At 45.1% G+C, this 17,264-nt stretch overlaps 1 protein-coding gene across 5 annotated transcripts; it reads right to left on the bottom strand.

Annotated features, from left to right (window-relative positions):
- Positions 1–458: 458 nt before the first annotated feature.
- Positions 459–11,037, bottom strand: kctd1 (potassium channel tetramerization domain containing 1). 5 transcript variants are annotated; one of them, XM_076144480.1, is made up of 7 exons: positions 10,965–11,037; positions 10,608–10,679; positions 9,626–9,661; positions 4,744–4,922; positions 3,701–3,845; positions 2,111–2,416; positions 459–906 (listed from the first exon to the last, which is right to left on the bottom strand). In XM_076144480.1, exons 2-7 carry the CDS (start codon positions 10,614–10,616, stop codon positions 745–747), a joined length of 837 nt encoding a protein of 278 aa, XP_076000595.1. In that variant the 5' UTR covers positions 10,617–10,679; positions 10,965–11,037; the 3' UTR covers positions 459–744. The 5 variants fall into 5 exon arrangements, with proteins under 5 accessions (XP_076000595.1, XP_076000597.1, XP_076000594.1 ...); XM_076144482.1 differs by lacking the exon at positions 9,626–9,661; XM_076144479.1 differs by lacking the exon at positions 10,965–11,037 and having other exon boundaries at positions 10,608–10,958.
- Positions 11,038–17,264: the final 6,227 nt, after the last annotated feature.

The raw sequence follows: 17,264 nt of genomic DNA, 5'->3' as shown, positions 1-17,264 counted from the left end.
TTATTGAGTATAGATTGGTCTTTGACATTAAATTTTGATGATACTAATGTGAACTATAATTCATAGCATAAATCCAATAAAATAACTTTCATTAAAAGGGAAGGAAAAAGAACACTTCATTGGTATCACAATAATCAACAGCGTGTGAATTGTTTAACAAAAGGTGATGAATGCTTCGATGAGACGCACACACGGAGACATTCGGCACTGTGAGAAACGCGTTGGTGACCTTTTTTTGTACAATGTGGGGTCAAAGCAAATCGTCAGTTTGCCAGTGAGACGACGGATTTAAGTCATTGGTGATAAGCTGCAACATACTACATCAGCAATAAAACCTTTTTTTTTTTTTTAATTCATAAGTGGGGAGAATAGAAATCATGTTCAACCTAATGTAGGCTCCAAGTTTTAAAACAAACTTTATTTGGGGATCCAGCGTATATAAATGCTTTCTAAATCAGTTTATGTGGGGAGGGGGCGGGGCTAGACAATCACAAATGTCCTTGAGATCTCAAACTTATCAAACGTCTCGTGTCTTCTTATGGCAAAAAAAAAAGAAAGGAAAATCTCCTGTTGCACATCTTTTTTCGCTCTTTTTTTTTTTTTTTTTATTTCTCTAGATGGTTCTCAAGTTTAAGAAAACAAAAACATCAACGAGGAAAATACGGAAGAAAAAAAAAAAAACAGTCCAGAGAGCTCTGCAGGCGCCACAGAAAAGTCTAGCACCCCCTGCTGTTGGGGAGGTTTCTAGTCCAGCTGCTCCTGCTTTATCCTGTTTGAATTGGGCCCCCGCTGACTCGTCCTCCTCAGCTCCCTCCTCAGGACGTATTCGCTGAATTGGGACGAGTCCACTCCGCCGCCGCAGGAGCCGGCGATCTCGAAGCCGCGTTGCTGCAGACGCTCTAGAACCTGGAACATTAGGGAAGAGGGCGGGAAGGAAGAGAAAGAGTGTGTGTGAGCCCATCTTTCCAAACGCAAACCACCATCCAAATTTGAAAAAGTGCAGCTTTCGGACCAGACTTTTACAAAACTCGACACGGAAACGGAAAAAACGAAAAAGGAATGTGTGTCTGCGCGAGAGAGTGTGTGTAGTTGTGTTCCCCCTGATCCCGCAGCCTTGCAGACATCTACAGACGTGTCCGGGGGGGCTGCAGGATCACATTCCATCGAAGAGGCCCCGGGGAGCAGTGAGGCTTTCTCTCTCTCTGCCACTTGGCTCACTGTGGGCCTTCGCGGCAAACGCCCCCCCTCGCCTCTCTCCCCGTTTCTCCCTTTGCCCCCAGGCTCAAGCCTCCGCCAACACTACAAAGGTCCCCCTACTGCTGGCAGCTCTCTCTGCGCCCCCCCCCGCCATCCCCAACCCCCTGCACGTCTCTGAACCCCCCACCCCCCCTCCCCGTCCTGCCTCCATTAGCCGCAGATACAGCATCCACCGCCGGCGTGCTTTAATAACCAAACAGGATTATGGGCCCTGCCTGGGGACAACCTGCCAGGGAGCATGCTCACTGTCTCTGTCTCTCTTTCCCTCTCTCTGTCTTTCTCCACGACTCGCACAGCTCTTGTTTGTTTTTGTGTGTGTGTGTGTGGGAAACAAAACAGAGATTTGGACTTCTTCAAGACTGAGCCACGGTTCCAGATCGTTGGTAAAAGCTCGTCAAATATGCCGCTTCCTGCTCATCCTCTGCCCTGACTTCTTAATGTGCGTTGGAGGATTTTTTACCATCAATGGATTCGTGGATTACCAATGAGTAATCCAGGAAATGCCACAGCGCCAAATACGTGGAGTGTGTGAGTGAAAGTTTAAAAGGTTATTTTTGCGTGGAGTGGAAGCAGGAACAAATTCATTTAAAGATTTGTCTTTTGGAAAATGAACGACTTTGCTTACACAATAATGTGATAAATATGCTCTTCAAGACAGAAATACATGTTTCTGATGTCAAAAAAGTCTAAATTTACTCTACAGAGGTTTAGTGCTGCACTGGAGTGACACGAAGTGTTAACAGTATACAAAAAATGGCTCTTAATACTTTTATCTTTGAACATAAAACGGCTTCATCTCATCTTGTTGGTATATTCTGATGAACCACTGTGGCCTCTCAGCTGTTCCTGTTACCTGGACGGAGTTGAGGTGGCAGTAGCCGTTGAGCGGGAAGCGGATGACGTGCGTGGAGTCGTGGTTCCAGCCGGCGTTGACGGAGTTGCACATGACGTCGCCGATCTCCGGGAACACGTCTTCGATCAGGGCCTTGTCCCCGCTGAGCGTGATCCTCTCGCCCAGGTCGGGCGCTACCCGCACCACCAAGCACTCGCAGGGACGAGACACCCGGGCCAGCTCCTGATCCTGGCGCCAACGCTCCAGCTCGGACAGCATGGGCTGCAGCTGGAAGTATCGCGCCTCCTCATACAGCAGGCTGTAGTCCTACAGGAAGCCGCGGACAAAAAACAGGAAATAAGTGTGATTGTAGTGTATTGTAGTTCAATCTTTAAAAACATCACAAATACTGCAGTTTAGAGTGAGTTGACATATGCATTTTGGTTGGAATCGATATTTGACAAGCTGACTGCAGAAATGTAGCACACAGAACTGCAACAAGTTTAACTTTGGGTCATAATCAAAATATCAATTTCATTACTAATGAGCATTTTGGATGAACCTAATCAGGCCACATGCTGAATGCTGTTCACCTTGACACCACACTCAGGAGCTTGAAGAATTATATCAAGTATCCTAAAGACATTTGTGGTTTTAAGTGGTCTTGCAAAAACAAAATACACACAGTGCATTATGATAAATAGTTTTCTATAGTCTGCATTTCAAGGTCGACAAAGCTGAATGTTCTGACGCTGGAGGCTGCTGGCCTAAATCCACCGTACATCATTTCAGCGCAGTAAACCCTAAAACAATTAGTTTTAGGTCATGATTTTCTTCGTATTGTGGATCTAAAGACACAAAAATGAAAGCTGCTCTTCAGCATGAACAAGCTTGGCCGCCGTTCGGCAAAATTACAAAATAATAAAGAGAAGAAGAGGAGGTGTAGTGCAGCGTTTATCGCAGGTTGGCTGGAGGTGCGGGAGCAGATCTTTTCCCCCCGCAGGACTGCAGGGCCTGAATCACACGCCATGCTGGCTTTCTCATGCTCTTCACCCACTGTGAATCTGGCCCGAACATGAACTTGAGCCTGTCTTTTGTCTTTGCTTATTTTAGCTGGCATACTTTCCACTGATTGAGTCACACTGTGGACAGTCCATCAGATAATGGGATTATTTGTTTTCTCTCCGGGCACGTTAAGCAATTACAGACTGGGAAAACACATAAGAGTAAAAAGAAAGGAATGCTAATGTGTCACATACAGTGAAACTCGGGCTGGACGGATGGACATTTACTATCGGGGACACACAGAGCTGCAGAATGCATGCAGCACAAGCATGGGCAAGCTTGTCGTTTCCTTTACATATCTGAAAATATCTTTGACCACTAATAGCTGCGGGGATTAATTTCCTCTCTCACGGTGAGTAACGTCAGAGAGAGGATTTCTTGGTGATTCAGCCTCGTTTGTCTCGAGCATGAGAACCGTTTCCCACAATTCAAGGAGAAGGACCCAAGGCTCTCCGTAGCCTCAGCATTGTGACAAACCAAGTTGTAGGATTGCTGACTGGCCGATTGACTGGGCCTTTACACTTCCTGGGTTGGACGGCCACTCACTTTGAAGTCTTCTGGGATGAGGAGCTTGGACGTCCTGAGGAAGTTGAGGATGTAGCGGAACATGTGTCCATCCCTGTCAATGAAGTAGTGCTGCTTCAGGCTGTCCAGGACTATGGGCTCTGTGCCATCAAAGAGGCGACCAATTCTGCTCACAGGGAGGGGGTGAGGGGGTGGAAATGGGGGATTTGAGAGAGAGAGAGGCAGGGGGACCGACATGTCAACAGTCAGAATCTACTCATCAAAAATCGTCAATTTATTGAATGCATAATGTAGTGTGCATCGTCTGAGGTAGAGTGAGAGTGAGAGTGAGAGTGAGAGAGAGAGAGAGAGAGTGAAAGAGAGAGAGAGAGACAGAAAACCAATGACTACAGTGAAGCGGGAACATGTGCAGAGGGGTGTGACTCACTCGGTTTCTTGTAGCTGTGAATTTGCTTTCACACCTTTGCACATACATGCTGTACACATTACTGAGCTCAAATCGTGCACCAAGAAAGGAGAGAACGAGAAAACGAGAGAAAGAGAGAAAGAAAGAAAGAGAGAAAGAAGGTCTGGAGAGGTCAGGGCCAGCTGGTAGATGGTTGCCTGAGGCCGGTTGCCAGTCGCCTTTGGGCCGCGGCTCGGGGCGACTGCACGGTCTCCCGGCCTCCAGATGGCCCTGTGCCCTTTGGCCCTTTACTGCTGTGACATCTGTCAGAATAACTAAGTTGCTTTTGTCTCCCCGCTCTGCGTTTTGGGCTTGAATCCCTTTACAAACTGCTTATCGCTCCAGATTAAACAACAGAGGTCTTTCCTTTTTAACGAAACATTTGATTGATTTTTTAATTTGTTATCCTTTAAAGTAAATAGCCTGACAAATGATCAGGCTGTGTTATATAGATAAATGTAAACATCATCCACAAACATGTTCCTGCCTTACATCACAATCATCACCACACAATAATAACATGAGATAGCTTTATGATCGGATGAGATTTGGCAAAAAGCTAAAAAACACCACCAAACAGTCTACACATGGTACGCTGGATGCTTATTGGCAGACTCACCGGGATTCTGGGTATTTTGTTAAGGTGGCCAGGCTGCTGGTGTACATGTGTCCGCCCACATCGATGTGCACAGGGGCGTTGGACTTGGTGAGCTGTGCAGGTGTAGGGATGCCCTGGTTACTCAAGGGAGACACTGGCGACCGTGTGATCATGGGCCTGGACATGCTGGAGCGATGATCCTGCAACAAAACAACGCAAGGGAGAGAATATGACTGTGACAGGTATGAAAACGTGTACATGTTCAGATGCAGATGGAGGAAAAGGTTCTGATCCTAACAAGTTTATGATTAAGATTTGTAGAAGATGCAGAAAAATAACCTGCTTACAACAATCTAATATTCATGCTTTGCTCCACAGTGAAGTGCAGAGGATTTGTCTCTGCAAAGTTGGAGCAGCCTGACCTTGACCTCAATGTTGCCACAATCCACAAAATCCAAAAGCAAATTAATTTGCAGCATCAATCTCGTAGTCTTGGAGATGAGCGATAATGAGTCTTCATTTGAATACTGTAATAGGATTTGGAAGGATTCTGCTGTTAACCTACAAACAGAATTGGAAGACGATCCGTGCAAAAGCTCTGAAAAGAAAACGACTTTTCCTCAACAAAAGTTTCACGCCGACAGAAAACCTGTTTCTTTCCTATCTCCGTTACTGCAGGTCGCTATAGACTGACATGTAAAGGAGTCGCGATTCGTGAAAATGACAAGACTACCTCTAACAATCAAATAAAATGCACCAAAAGCGTGATTTTCAAATAACGTTAGAAATGATGCATTCAATCGATCCAAACGCTGCATTCGGGTAAAAAATTAAAGTCACACTCCAGTTATTCACCATCTTTTTAGTCTCGAATAGCAGCGGGATTTGCGCGTTTACCTGCGCTGGCATCACTGTGTTTGAAGATGAAGTCACCGAGTGGTCATTTTGCTTGAGAGCCGCTGCGGGTACCGGGTCTCCTCTGACGGCGAACATGAGCGAGGACTCCCGGCACTCAGCCGCGCGGATCGGCAGCCGCTTGAGCGACGCGTGCACGGACTCGTCCGCGGAACTGATTGGACGCGGTCGCTTTCTCGCTTTCTGGTGCGTCAGGTCCATGATATCCGTTTCGTCCATGGCGGCGCGCGCTCTTTTCGGGGGGTCGAGACGGGACGCCCGGTCAGATTTCCGCCGGAACGCACCTGCCTAAATCCGGGGAGGCGTCGCGCACACACACCGCTGGGGGGGAGGAGGTGGAGGCGGGAGACGAGCGGCGCGCCGTGGCTGTCGCGCGGAGCAGCTTCCTCGCAATGGCTGGGAGAAGTCAAAGCCCCCGATAACATTAGCATTGTAGCGCCTGCGGGTCTTTTGGGCTGTCGCTCTTTCAGAGGCAGGTGTGTGTGTGTGTGTGTGTGTGTGTCGCATTTTCCCCCAGAATGAAACACATTTCGTCCGCGTAAATGAGTCAGCGCCGGGTCACCGCGCGCACCTGGAGCTTCTTTGCCCTTTGCCCTCTTTCAAGCGGCGTCTCTGCGGCACGGACACGCCGCTCCTCCCGGTGCCGCTCGGCATTGTTCGTGTGGCTGTGAGGCGGAGGGGGGGTTTGTTTATGTCGAACCCTCCTCCGACAGCCGCACTAAACGCAAAGTTCTTTGACAATACCGACGTTTTTTTGGTTATTGCCATTTAAATAGCACACGCAAATACCACCCACTCAACCACTGACCTGGACAAATACCCCTAAACACCCCCCACCCACACACACCCATCCCATTCTACACCCTCCCCTCACACAGCCACCTCTGCACTGCAAATCTAACTGGTTCCAGTCACACCACAGACATCAGAAATGGTGTTTACACGTACATTGCTTGTTTAACAGAACACGCCTCATTATTTCTACTATCCATCCGTGTATCTACCAATCGTCTATCAGCATCTCTTCAATCCATCCACCCGGATATACACAGATGTTGATCAAAACAAAGATAAGTGCACATGCGTCACATAAAACTGATAAATTGGGTATTAACTATATGCTAAATGTGTCAGTGAAAGAGACAAACACAACATAAATGACTATATACACACACACACATCTGCAAAAATCACAGAACCAGACCACAACACGTCCACTTCTTGCTTTCCAATACCGCCGTAGCACTTTCCCGAGCTGCTTTCCATGGAAAACGCAGGGAATCCAGACATTTTAATAACATTCAGATTAAAATTAATTAGTTCAACCACTGGCCTTAAAACATCCACATTTCTACTTCTCATTGGCAGCGCGCGTTTCACACCTAGATTCCCAATTAGCAATTAAGCTTGCCTTTGAGTGTAGGCTTCCAATGTGGTGTGTGATCCTGGTCTGATTTGCATGCCGTTTGTGCATGCGCTGATAAGCTCAGGCAGCAGCCATACATAGTTTTAAAATTCAACTCCAGAATCCCTTGCAGAAGGCAAAGGGGCCCGCAGGGCAAAGAAAAAGGGAGAAATCACATGGCTGCTCTTCAAAAGGGGACCTGTGTAAGGCAGCCGGCAAAGTGCGTGGGATCACACTCAGAATGCAGGTAATTTGTTCCCTGACTAATTTGTGGAGATGGTGGTGTGTGTGCGTATGTGTGTGTGCATGTGTGCGAGTGTGAGCAAGTGTGCGCCTGTGGAGAGTAAGTTCTGAAAACAGCTTGGTGGAATTGGATTTCCTCAAAGCCTTGTCATCGCAAAGGTGGATTGAGTGTAAAATCTGTAAGGCATTATGGAAAATTGCAGGCGAGAGAGAGAGAGAGAGAGTGAGAGAGTGAAGGGAAATGGACGGCTGGGTAGGTGGGAGAGTGGGGGAGGGAGGTTAGCAGGCTTTGGGCTCTTATATCACGCAATCACTGGCGAGTTGTTGAAAAGGAAAGATGGACGTTTTGTTCGTCCGTTCCTGGGACGACTATTTCTCAAGGACAGTTCAGAGGTCACCGTGATGGAGGGCCCAGTCTGATGTCGAGTCATTACCTCCAGACACGCACTCTGACCCCCTCCCCTTCCCCGACGGCACGATTTGTTTCCCCAACCTGTTGCCATTTTGAATCTGGAACGGGCGCGCACCGCATGTTTACGTGCCACGTGACGCTGCTGCGGACACGCTTCCAACTTTCCGGGCCTTTTCTGAAAGGAGTTGAAACGCAAGTGTTTTCGGGGCGACTCGCTCGTTTACCCAGCTCGTGTAACTTTGTTGACGGAATCTGCACCGCAGCGTGCTCGGGTAAATCTAAACCAGGCGGCGCGGCACATCAAAGCCCGGTGCACTCGGGCTGCAACGGTGCACCCTAGCTCTTTTTTCATTTTCCACTGGTGGTCTGAAAGTTTTGTCTGGTAGGCAGAAGCGTCAAGTTAACAGCAGCCTTCTTTAAATTCAAAATTCAGCAGACACTCACACACACACACAAACACGTGCCAAATACAGCAGGTGAGAATCTGTACCTGTCAGCTAACGCTTCGCTAAATGCCACGTTTGGCGAACGTGCCCGTCGGGATCAGGATCCGGCAACCAGCTTTCAATTTTCCTTCCCGCAATTCAGCACGTCGGTGTTTCGAAACATATCGCACAAGACGCAATTAGCATTTCAGATCAGAGCATTAGCATTCACTTGGAAGCAGACAGGCTGGTATTTACATAATCTGGATGGGTTGTCTCTGCTTGGTCGCCCGCAGCCATTTGTTTCAAATGTCCACACACAGACTACAGACTTTGGGTTAACTTCACTTACTGCCAGCTGTAAAGTCTCGTGCAACACAGGAGGACATGCAGTCATGCTTACATTATTGGTTTGGGAAATCACTGTATTCCAACGAGGTTTAATACACAAGAACATCAGTGTATGCGAGTAGGAAATAGTTTTGCTGTGTGTTTCTGTGACATATAGTTGCTTTCTAAGGGGGTTTCACAACTCAAACTCACTGTCTGCCTTGTTTATGAAGCCACAATGAGACATTTGGAGAGTACTGGTAGTAATGCCTGCTTCAGAAATCACAACTTCCAGTGACTCATTCTCTTCTGTTTGTGTCCGTGGTGACAAACGCAGGAATGTATTTGGCGTGCGATGATATCTGGCTCGCTCTAGTTGAGCCATTTTGATTGAATAAACCACTGGAGTCTATGTTGTCCCGCTCCTGAGCACACAGATTTCCTAGGATAAACTGCTGTTTTATCACTGGAAAGGAGCTTAGGTGAATCAATCTGTCAATCAACAATGTCATATAACAATGGTCTCCAATCCAGTCCAGCAGGTTTTGTAATTGATTATTGCTTGCACCTGGCATCCCAAGTACCTGAGAGCACACCCGGCAACTTTAAACACAAGGTGAAAGCAATTTATGTAATTGCAGGATACAAAATATACGACTTGGAGCTTCTTGGATAACAATGAATTGTAAAAAGTTTCATGTTTGACATTCAAGCGAGTTACTTATGGCCGTTCCAACACATTTAGAAGACGAGAAACACAGTTATATGCTTAGTATAAGTAACCCACTGACAGCACCAGCCAAGCTATCCACCTCTTCAAAAATCATCCTCTGCGGTGATATTAATACAGCATGACATCACAGATGAGGAGGTGTGATCGGGGCTCTTTGGCTTCAGGTTGTGAGTGGAGTAGAGCAAGTTTACTGGCACGGATCAAGCCGTCACCAGGCGAAGGAACGCGTCTAATGTAACACACTGACTTCATCTCCAAGCTTTAACAGGAAGTGCAGCACTTCAGGATGGATTATGTTACAGTTAATACACGTTATCGCCCTGAGACATATATCAGCTAGTATAGTATAAATAGTTTTAAAGTGTAATTTTAGTGAGAATGATGATACTATTAGGCTTTGTTGTTACAGCGCCATCAAGTGACGAGTCCTTATAACTCACCATCAGTGTCATTCTTTTCATCTGTGCGCCTTCTAACTGTAATGAAGCACATTGGTGTTTGTTACAGGTTTCATGAACTTTCAAAGACAGTCATTTATTTAGATTACAGACAAAACTCGTGTTCTGCAGCGCAAAATACCAAAGTAGCACAATCTACCTAAAATCTGTTTGGGATTAAACATTTTTTATCTTTAACCAAAACCGTTATATAGGATTATGTGTTTACATCATTTATATTTTCCCACATGATAGTCCAGAGCTAAGAGTTTTACTTAGGTTATTTCCTGCGTCGTACTCGGATCTTGGAGTTTATTACGCACAGTTACAGGTCAAAAAGACGAACGAATCCTCTAAATATGTCCCATTTTATCTTCCCGTTTACATAAATACGATTATTTCTTACACATTCGAGGCTCGCACTATAAGATGATTCACGTATTCTGTAGTGATGTGAAGAAAGGAGCTTCCTCCTGTCTCACAGAATAAGAAAAAAAAAAAGAACCCTCCGGCGAAATTACTCCACAATGGCGTCTTTCATTAGAAGATCTGGGACAGCCAGGAAATGGAACTGTTTCGGGACAAAACCCCGACTTTTTAAAAAATCTTCACGGGGGGGAGGAAGACAAACGTGGTTCCAGTAAGTTTACAAGCGGTAACTTGTACAGCAACAGCGACGCGGAAACGGGCGACGTGTTTTTGGAAGCTTCGAAACGCGCCAGGAGCGAATTCACACGGTGGATAGCTGGAGTCTGTGCCCGACGAGATCGCACTATGATCAGCCTTTTCGCTCACGGATCATCCGTATAATAGCTACACGTTTATATTTGCACAGTTACCGCGGAACAATAGCAAGGAAGTGGTTAAATATTTTAACAACTGTACCGCTCGAATCGCTTGGCACATGCGTAAAAGCTGCTGCGCCTCAATGTCCCAGTCTACCCAGCCTCGGAAATAACAGCAAACCAAATAAATCTCCGCTTACCTGAAACATGGAGCGGCATAAAGTATCTTTTTGTGCACCTTTTCCCTCCGATTTGGCCCTCGGTCTGCTTCTCTTCCTACACCAGTGAGAAATGCAATAGCTTGGCTAAGGTAGACAGAACAAAATACAGAGAATACTTGCTCCAGGGCTCCAAAACCCCTCAAGGCAAAGATCAGGATACAATTAGCTCATGTCTCTGCCCCAGTCTAAACCAATCTGCAGAATAAAACTCCCGAGCAAAGGAGGAGATCACAGCAGCAGCGCCTCAGTCTTTGTTGAGTTTATGTTTTATAAAATCAAATAAAGAAATCTATTTTTTTCTGCATTTACAACACCCTTACTCCTCCTGCCTCCAACTTGCCTTTTGCCTCCCTCTTCGGCAGAGAAGCTGATTTTAATCGTTATGATTAGTTTTGATGTAACGTTCCCCCGGGCGGTTTCTACAAATGGATGGAGTGTTTCTTTGCCAGGGAGGAAAAGCAGCAGATGATGATAATTATATAGATTGTTGGTGGAGTCCTTTGATTCCCCCCACCCCCCCTTCTCTACCTCTCCAACATGCAACCTGCCTTTCTTTTCTTTTATTTACAACACACACCGTTTCACACTCTATGTACATCTGTAAACTTGTTGATCAGACTGTAATCAACTAAATAAAATTGGGGCTTTTTTTGGGTCAAAAATGAAATTCCCACAGTGTTTTTGTTTTCGCCTTTGTAATCTTTCAGCCCTTTTCCTCCCTTTGGACTGCCTCCAAATGACGTAGTTGTATAAATAAGCACTTGCAGCTTGCCTTGCCCCAATCAAGTCTGAATCAGTGCCTGGGGGTGATGTGCGAGCTCATTTCAAATGTTCAACCATGCATGATTTCAGGAAGATTGAGGCACTTCTGAGGCTTTCACGTTTTCTTGGGGGAAACAGACAGTAAAGGAATTGCAGGTTATAAGCCATTCCTTTGGTGTAACTCCTCCATGAGAACATAATTATTCTGTCTGAGTCGAGAGCGCCGTTCTGTGCACATCTGGACATAAAACTGACAGTTAATCCTTTCTTACACACTCACTCATGCCATGTACAATAACTGGGTAGGGCTGAAACTCGCTCTCTTTCGCCCCCTACTGTCCAGAGCGCTGCTTCTTTTCGCAAAGTAAATCAATTTGTCCATGTTATTGTAACGTTATCCGACATGAGAGGCAGCAAAAACATCAGAAATTGATGAAGAATAACATGTAAATCCTCCATTTGAAACTGATATATGCAAAAAAAAGTACATTGTGTGCTTTAATGTTCAAACTAAATCCACATTTGTTTACATCTGCAGTGCACTTCATTATACACACAGCGGAATATGAATGACGTTACAAACAAATGCTTTTTCCAGCTCTCTTCATAAGAGGAGTCAGCTTATGGATGATAAACAAAACATGCTTTCGAGGAAGAGCCAACTATCCCGCACCCACCCGATAAACTTTCCACAGTTTGATCACCGCGTCGCACAGGAAAACAAACCTGGGATTAAAGTTTTTACGATGAGGTTGTTTGCCCTGGAGATTACTGGCTGGCAGACAAAACACCACGTCTGGCATATACTGTATACTTCCTCAAATGCACTCACACACGCACACACGCACACACACACACACACACACACATTTTTTCTGTCATTAGTCTGGCAAACTATAGCAAACGAAGAACACCCCAGGCCTTAAAATCTCATACGTTGTCCATTTTCCACCCAAATGGAGCTCATTCATAATGGGATCCTCGTACTTCAGTATTCAAAATATGCATCAGATGTTGCAGAAATCGACAGGCACAGATCTTTGAATACGTCTGGTGTTGGAGGCCAAAAACAAAGCCATTGTTCTCATGCTGCAGTAGAAGAGCTGCATTTTCCCCCCATCCAGCCCTTAACTGCTACAGCAGCAACAGCAGGCGAGCACTGACTACAACATATTTTGGTGGACAAATTATCCAGATCGGTTGCAGATGTGCGTTTGTCCCGAACAGAGACCGCGTAGCCTGTATGACATCATAGCAGGGATTATAAATGCATGCACAGGAGAAAGGAGAGTGGAGGAGGAGGGGGGGGGGGCAGTTTTGAGAGCTCAGCATGGAAAACTTTATCCACTTATTGGAATTTTTGAGACACTGATTGTGGCAATACTCCAGGGAGCAATTCATGAGTTTGAATGAGAACTTATTTATGCTAAGGACTAAAAACTGATTATTTTAATTTCCAGTCTAGACTTTCTGATATCTGAATGTGTATTTTGATGTCCCAAGAGTGTAGCAGACTTGCTTTACTGTAAAGAACCCCTGTGATAATGATCTGCAATGCCAGTGCACAAAGCCTTGCACCTAGTAAAGCTGGTTTCAGCTATTTCAGCTATTTCATACTGTTGACACTGAATTACCTCGTCCTCACAGCGATGTCGGTATAGCCTCCGACCATGTTGGTGATTGCTGATGTACTCGCCACACCCTCATAATGGCCTCTAGTTATGTAAGGGAGTGGAGAGGATATGGGAAATTTGCTGATTCTGCTCCAGAGCTTGACTCAATCTGCCCTGAAGGGTTGCTCAATTTTGAGGCCAACGCTGTTCATCAAATATTATTTTTGGCACAAAGAAGTTTAGTCTTTAGAGAATAGCTCCGTGGCCGAATCCTCATCTGAGCCAGGCACGGCCCCTGGGAGGCAAACGTCTGACAATGGGAAATGTGTGACAGAAGACCTTATTTGAAGAAGAGCTGCATTATATTCAAAGGTATTTGGTAAAAATATCTGTTCTGATCCTCTTGTGTATGTAAATGAAGGGAGACGAGGGAGACGAAACACTGGAAACACTTTGCAACACAATCTCATAAATGGCAACAGCACCTCACATGGTACAGAGTCTTATCCGTTAAGTAGGGGGGTTGGTGGTTTGAATCCTATCTCCTTCTTACTCTGACACTGTGTCTACTGTTGCCCTGCATGAAGGCTTGTGAGGCTCATGATGTTCTGTTTACAAATCCCTGTCAATGCCTTGCATGGCAACTGCACCACATTTAGTGTAGGAGTGGGTGAGTGAGAGGATTTGTGAAGTGCTTCGGTCTGTACTCAGGAAGGGAAGCAGCACATATTGTACATGCTGTGCAGTTTACTTTATAAATTGAGTTACGTCTTTATTCGTGTTCTTCACCCGGCGCTGCGGAGGGAGACTGACACTCACTGGTCTATTCTGTTTAGAGGAAAATAGACGCCATTTTCTATTTCTTTAAATGAGGATTTCTGATGCATGAGATCATTTGCATCATCACTTGTTAGTTTCTATTGAAGTCACAAATCCAGCCACTGCGCTTACAGTGGACAGAGGAGTCGGTGACACTAGAATAAGGGAAAGAGAGACAAGAGGAGGGGCTGCTTGGGTAATGCTGGGAGGCTCTAATAAAATGTAATCCTATTATATGGTTCCCACTAGAGGGCAACAATAATAAAGGTTTCCCTAATAACACAAGCAGACCAAACCCAAATGGAAAACAGCTCCTCCGGTCAAGTCCCAGAGTTGTACATATATCCTCTCATTAACCCAATTGCTGATGGGCCACATTACACCGGCAGGCCTTCGAGATTTTGCCACGATGGCGAGGCAAGAGTTAAGTCAAACAAATGTGTTTCATCAAACTGCAGTTTGGGCTGCTCTGCATAAAGGAATTGAAGGGGGGAGTGGGAGTGAGGGAATGTGCGGGTGGGAAGTTGGAAGCAGAGCCCCGAGGAAACCAATCAGAACTTCTCCACCCTCCCTTCCTCTTCCAAAGCCACTGGGGTCTCAGGTGTGCGTTACATGAGCTAATACCTCCCAAACTTGATTGTTTGAGTTAGAGTAATCAGAGTTTTGTAAATTACCATTTTGGAAATGAAAGTGCTATCATTGGTAAACAAAATCACAATGCAGCGGAGGAAACTAGAAATCACACGATAAGTTTTGATAGTTTAGCAAACCTCCAAATGATTATGAAGTGTAATTCCTCCTCGTGGGCCAAATGAAATGAAATATTCATTTTTATCGATGATACAAAAAGCTGGAACTTGATCAGATCAGGAGCTTTCACAAACAAGCCACAACAGCAGCAGTGCGAGTGACTTTCTTTGACTAATGTTAACGAGAAACTCTCTGCCGGAATGGGACATAAACACAAAATCTCATATTCGTCTTATTTGATAACGTAATGAATGACTGAGTTATTCGGTTTCCCAGCTATCTAACACAAACGCAGTGACATATTTATCACAAGTGACAAGGTGAGTGAGAATATCAATCATATTCTCAAGACAGCTTGAGTTATTAAGTGAGCCAATGTAACAGTATTATGAAACCCAGAATAACAAAGTTATTTATCTCTCTTTCCTCCCCTCTGCACGCGTGTGTACGTGTACGTGTGTGTGCGTGCATGCTGTGTGTGTGAGCGGCATGTGTGTGTGTGCGTGTGTTTATGCGTCTGACAGCATCAGACAGAGAGAAAGTGTCGCATGCCTTCCTGTTCCTGTACCACCCTCCAACCCCAGAGCCGCAGACTCAAGGCAGTTTCCAGAATCAAACAATTTCACGCAGCTACTGGAGGAGGAAATGAACTGAGCCCAGAGCAATAATAAAATTATACAAATGTTATTACAGACTCGCCTGCTACTGTCCTACTTTAATTCAAATTTGGGCACTCCAGGCGGCGCTGGTGGCAGAGACCTTCCTGAATAAATCAACATTAGCTTACGTCTAAATTATTAAGGAAGTGGGAGACTTTCTTGTTTATAGTATGAATTATTAAACAAGTGTTTAACGCTGTTTTTCTCCACGAATCCACAAATATTAATTGCTAATGATCTTTAAGGTGTGTGTTTTATCTTTTGCCCCTCGTGTTGTACGCTGGGAAATTTTTTTTGCATCAGAATTTTTAAATGGCAAGAAGCGGTTGTCACAGTTAGATAAGCATAAGATGCAGTTGGAGATATACTTTGCCGGTATCTGTATGATGTGCAAATGAGGCTCCAGTTAGAACAATATTCAGCCCATATACAGCCACTGTTGGTATTGCTATGAATGTAAATGAAAATTATTGAATTATGGAGTGAGACACAGTGAAGGTTATCCATGAATTATCAGCTCTCTGCTCCACAATATGAAGAAGAGTCAGCTTGTTTTTTTGTTATTTGCTGTTACTTTGACTTTGCTTTGTGTTATAATAACCCACGTGTCTGGAGGAGACTTTTGGAATTTTTGGAACGCACAGAGATCACGTTTCTGTTTGACAATTTAAGCACGTTTTCGGCATCTGCTCGTTTAACCAAAAGGCGAGGAAATGAATTGCAATAAATCCAAACCAAGCCTTCCACAGGACACACACACCAATTCCCATTACCAATCCTGTGTTTGTGACGCTCACACTGTGTCTGAGAGGTGTTGATTCATCTCTATGGTAACTGTGGAAATTGCAATTATTGTTGAATTGGGCTTTATTACATTGTTAAGTGTTTACAGAATTTTGGCCTCCTACATTTTCACACACAAGAGGGGCTAGAATACATGTAAGACCTCTTTAATCAACACCTACCTGATACCATCTAACTGCTATACCTAATAATCTGATAACAGCAACTCATCATAATATAATATGAACACTTTACTCTCTATCAGCAGTGCCAATGTCATAACAAAACCATAATCTAACCCAGTGATGACATCTCCCCTCACCTGTCCTCCCCTGTTTAATCTCCAGGTAAGCTAAGGCCTGTAAATCAAACCTGAGTGTAAAAACTCCTCACTGTCTGTCCCGCGAGGACGACGTGACTGTATGAAACATCAGATTTATGCACTCATTTATTTGCACCGTAAAGATGACGAAGGGGAGGTGAGGGATTGTCGGCCCCCCGAGCCACTGCAGGCAGCATGCCCACAGGTAGAAGAAGAAGAGTGTCAGATTCAACAGCAGGCCTTCAAGAGGAGCATTAATTAACATAACAACAATGCCACAACAGGAGGATTTTAATAGTTTAGAATGTGCCAAACTATCTGCAACCCCGAGTGCAGTAAAGTGACAATAAGCATCTCGGTTCTTTTACAAAAATGTATATGTGCTTTGGTGTACTTTACTCCAGACAACATTAAGGATAAATACTTAAAATACTTTTGGAATTTACGGTAGTGTTTGCTGCTGTCAAACCTGTTATTCCCTGTTCTGCTGCTCTGCAACACCAAATCCTTCTGCCTAGCTCTGAATTAATGACTGAGCCTGGACCAATTTCAAATGAAATGTGGCTCAGACTTATGAATAAAACTGACTGCGTGTGTCTAGCAGGGCCTGCAGTGGGAGCGGTGCACATCCAAGGCTCTTGGCTGCCCTCCCCTGGAGAAATACAAGTGGGAGAATTATTGCAAGGGCATGTGAGTATCACAGTGGCCGGTAGGTGACGCTGTTGCCACACACAGAAAACCCCTTGCAGAGTTATAGGAGTTGAGGGAGAGAAGGTGAGATGGGGTGAGGCGATGCCGAGTGGGAGTAGGGGAACAACTTTGATGTAGTGTCTGAGTTATACTGGCATTCTAGTCTTGTAAAGGCAATATAGTTGCACCCATGTAGACAACCTGAGTTGATGAAGCAGGATCGGTGTGCCGGAGCGTC

The sequence above is a fragment of the Genypterus blacodes genome, unplaced genomic scaffold, assembly GCF_046128005.1.
Source record: "Genypterus blacodes isolate CSIRO-AG114 ecotype Tasmania unplaced genomic scaffold, CSIRO-AGI_Gbla_v1 ptg000029l_1, whole genome shotgun sequence".
NCBI classification, from domain to species: domain Eukaryota; kingdom Metazoa; phylum Chordata; class Actinopteri; order Ophidiiformes; family Ophidiidae; genus Genypterus; species Genypterus blacodes.
Note: the sequence above shows the minus strand (reverse complement) of the source record. Positions and strands in the feature narration are given on the sequence as shown.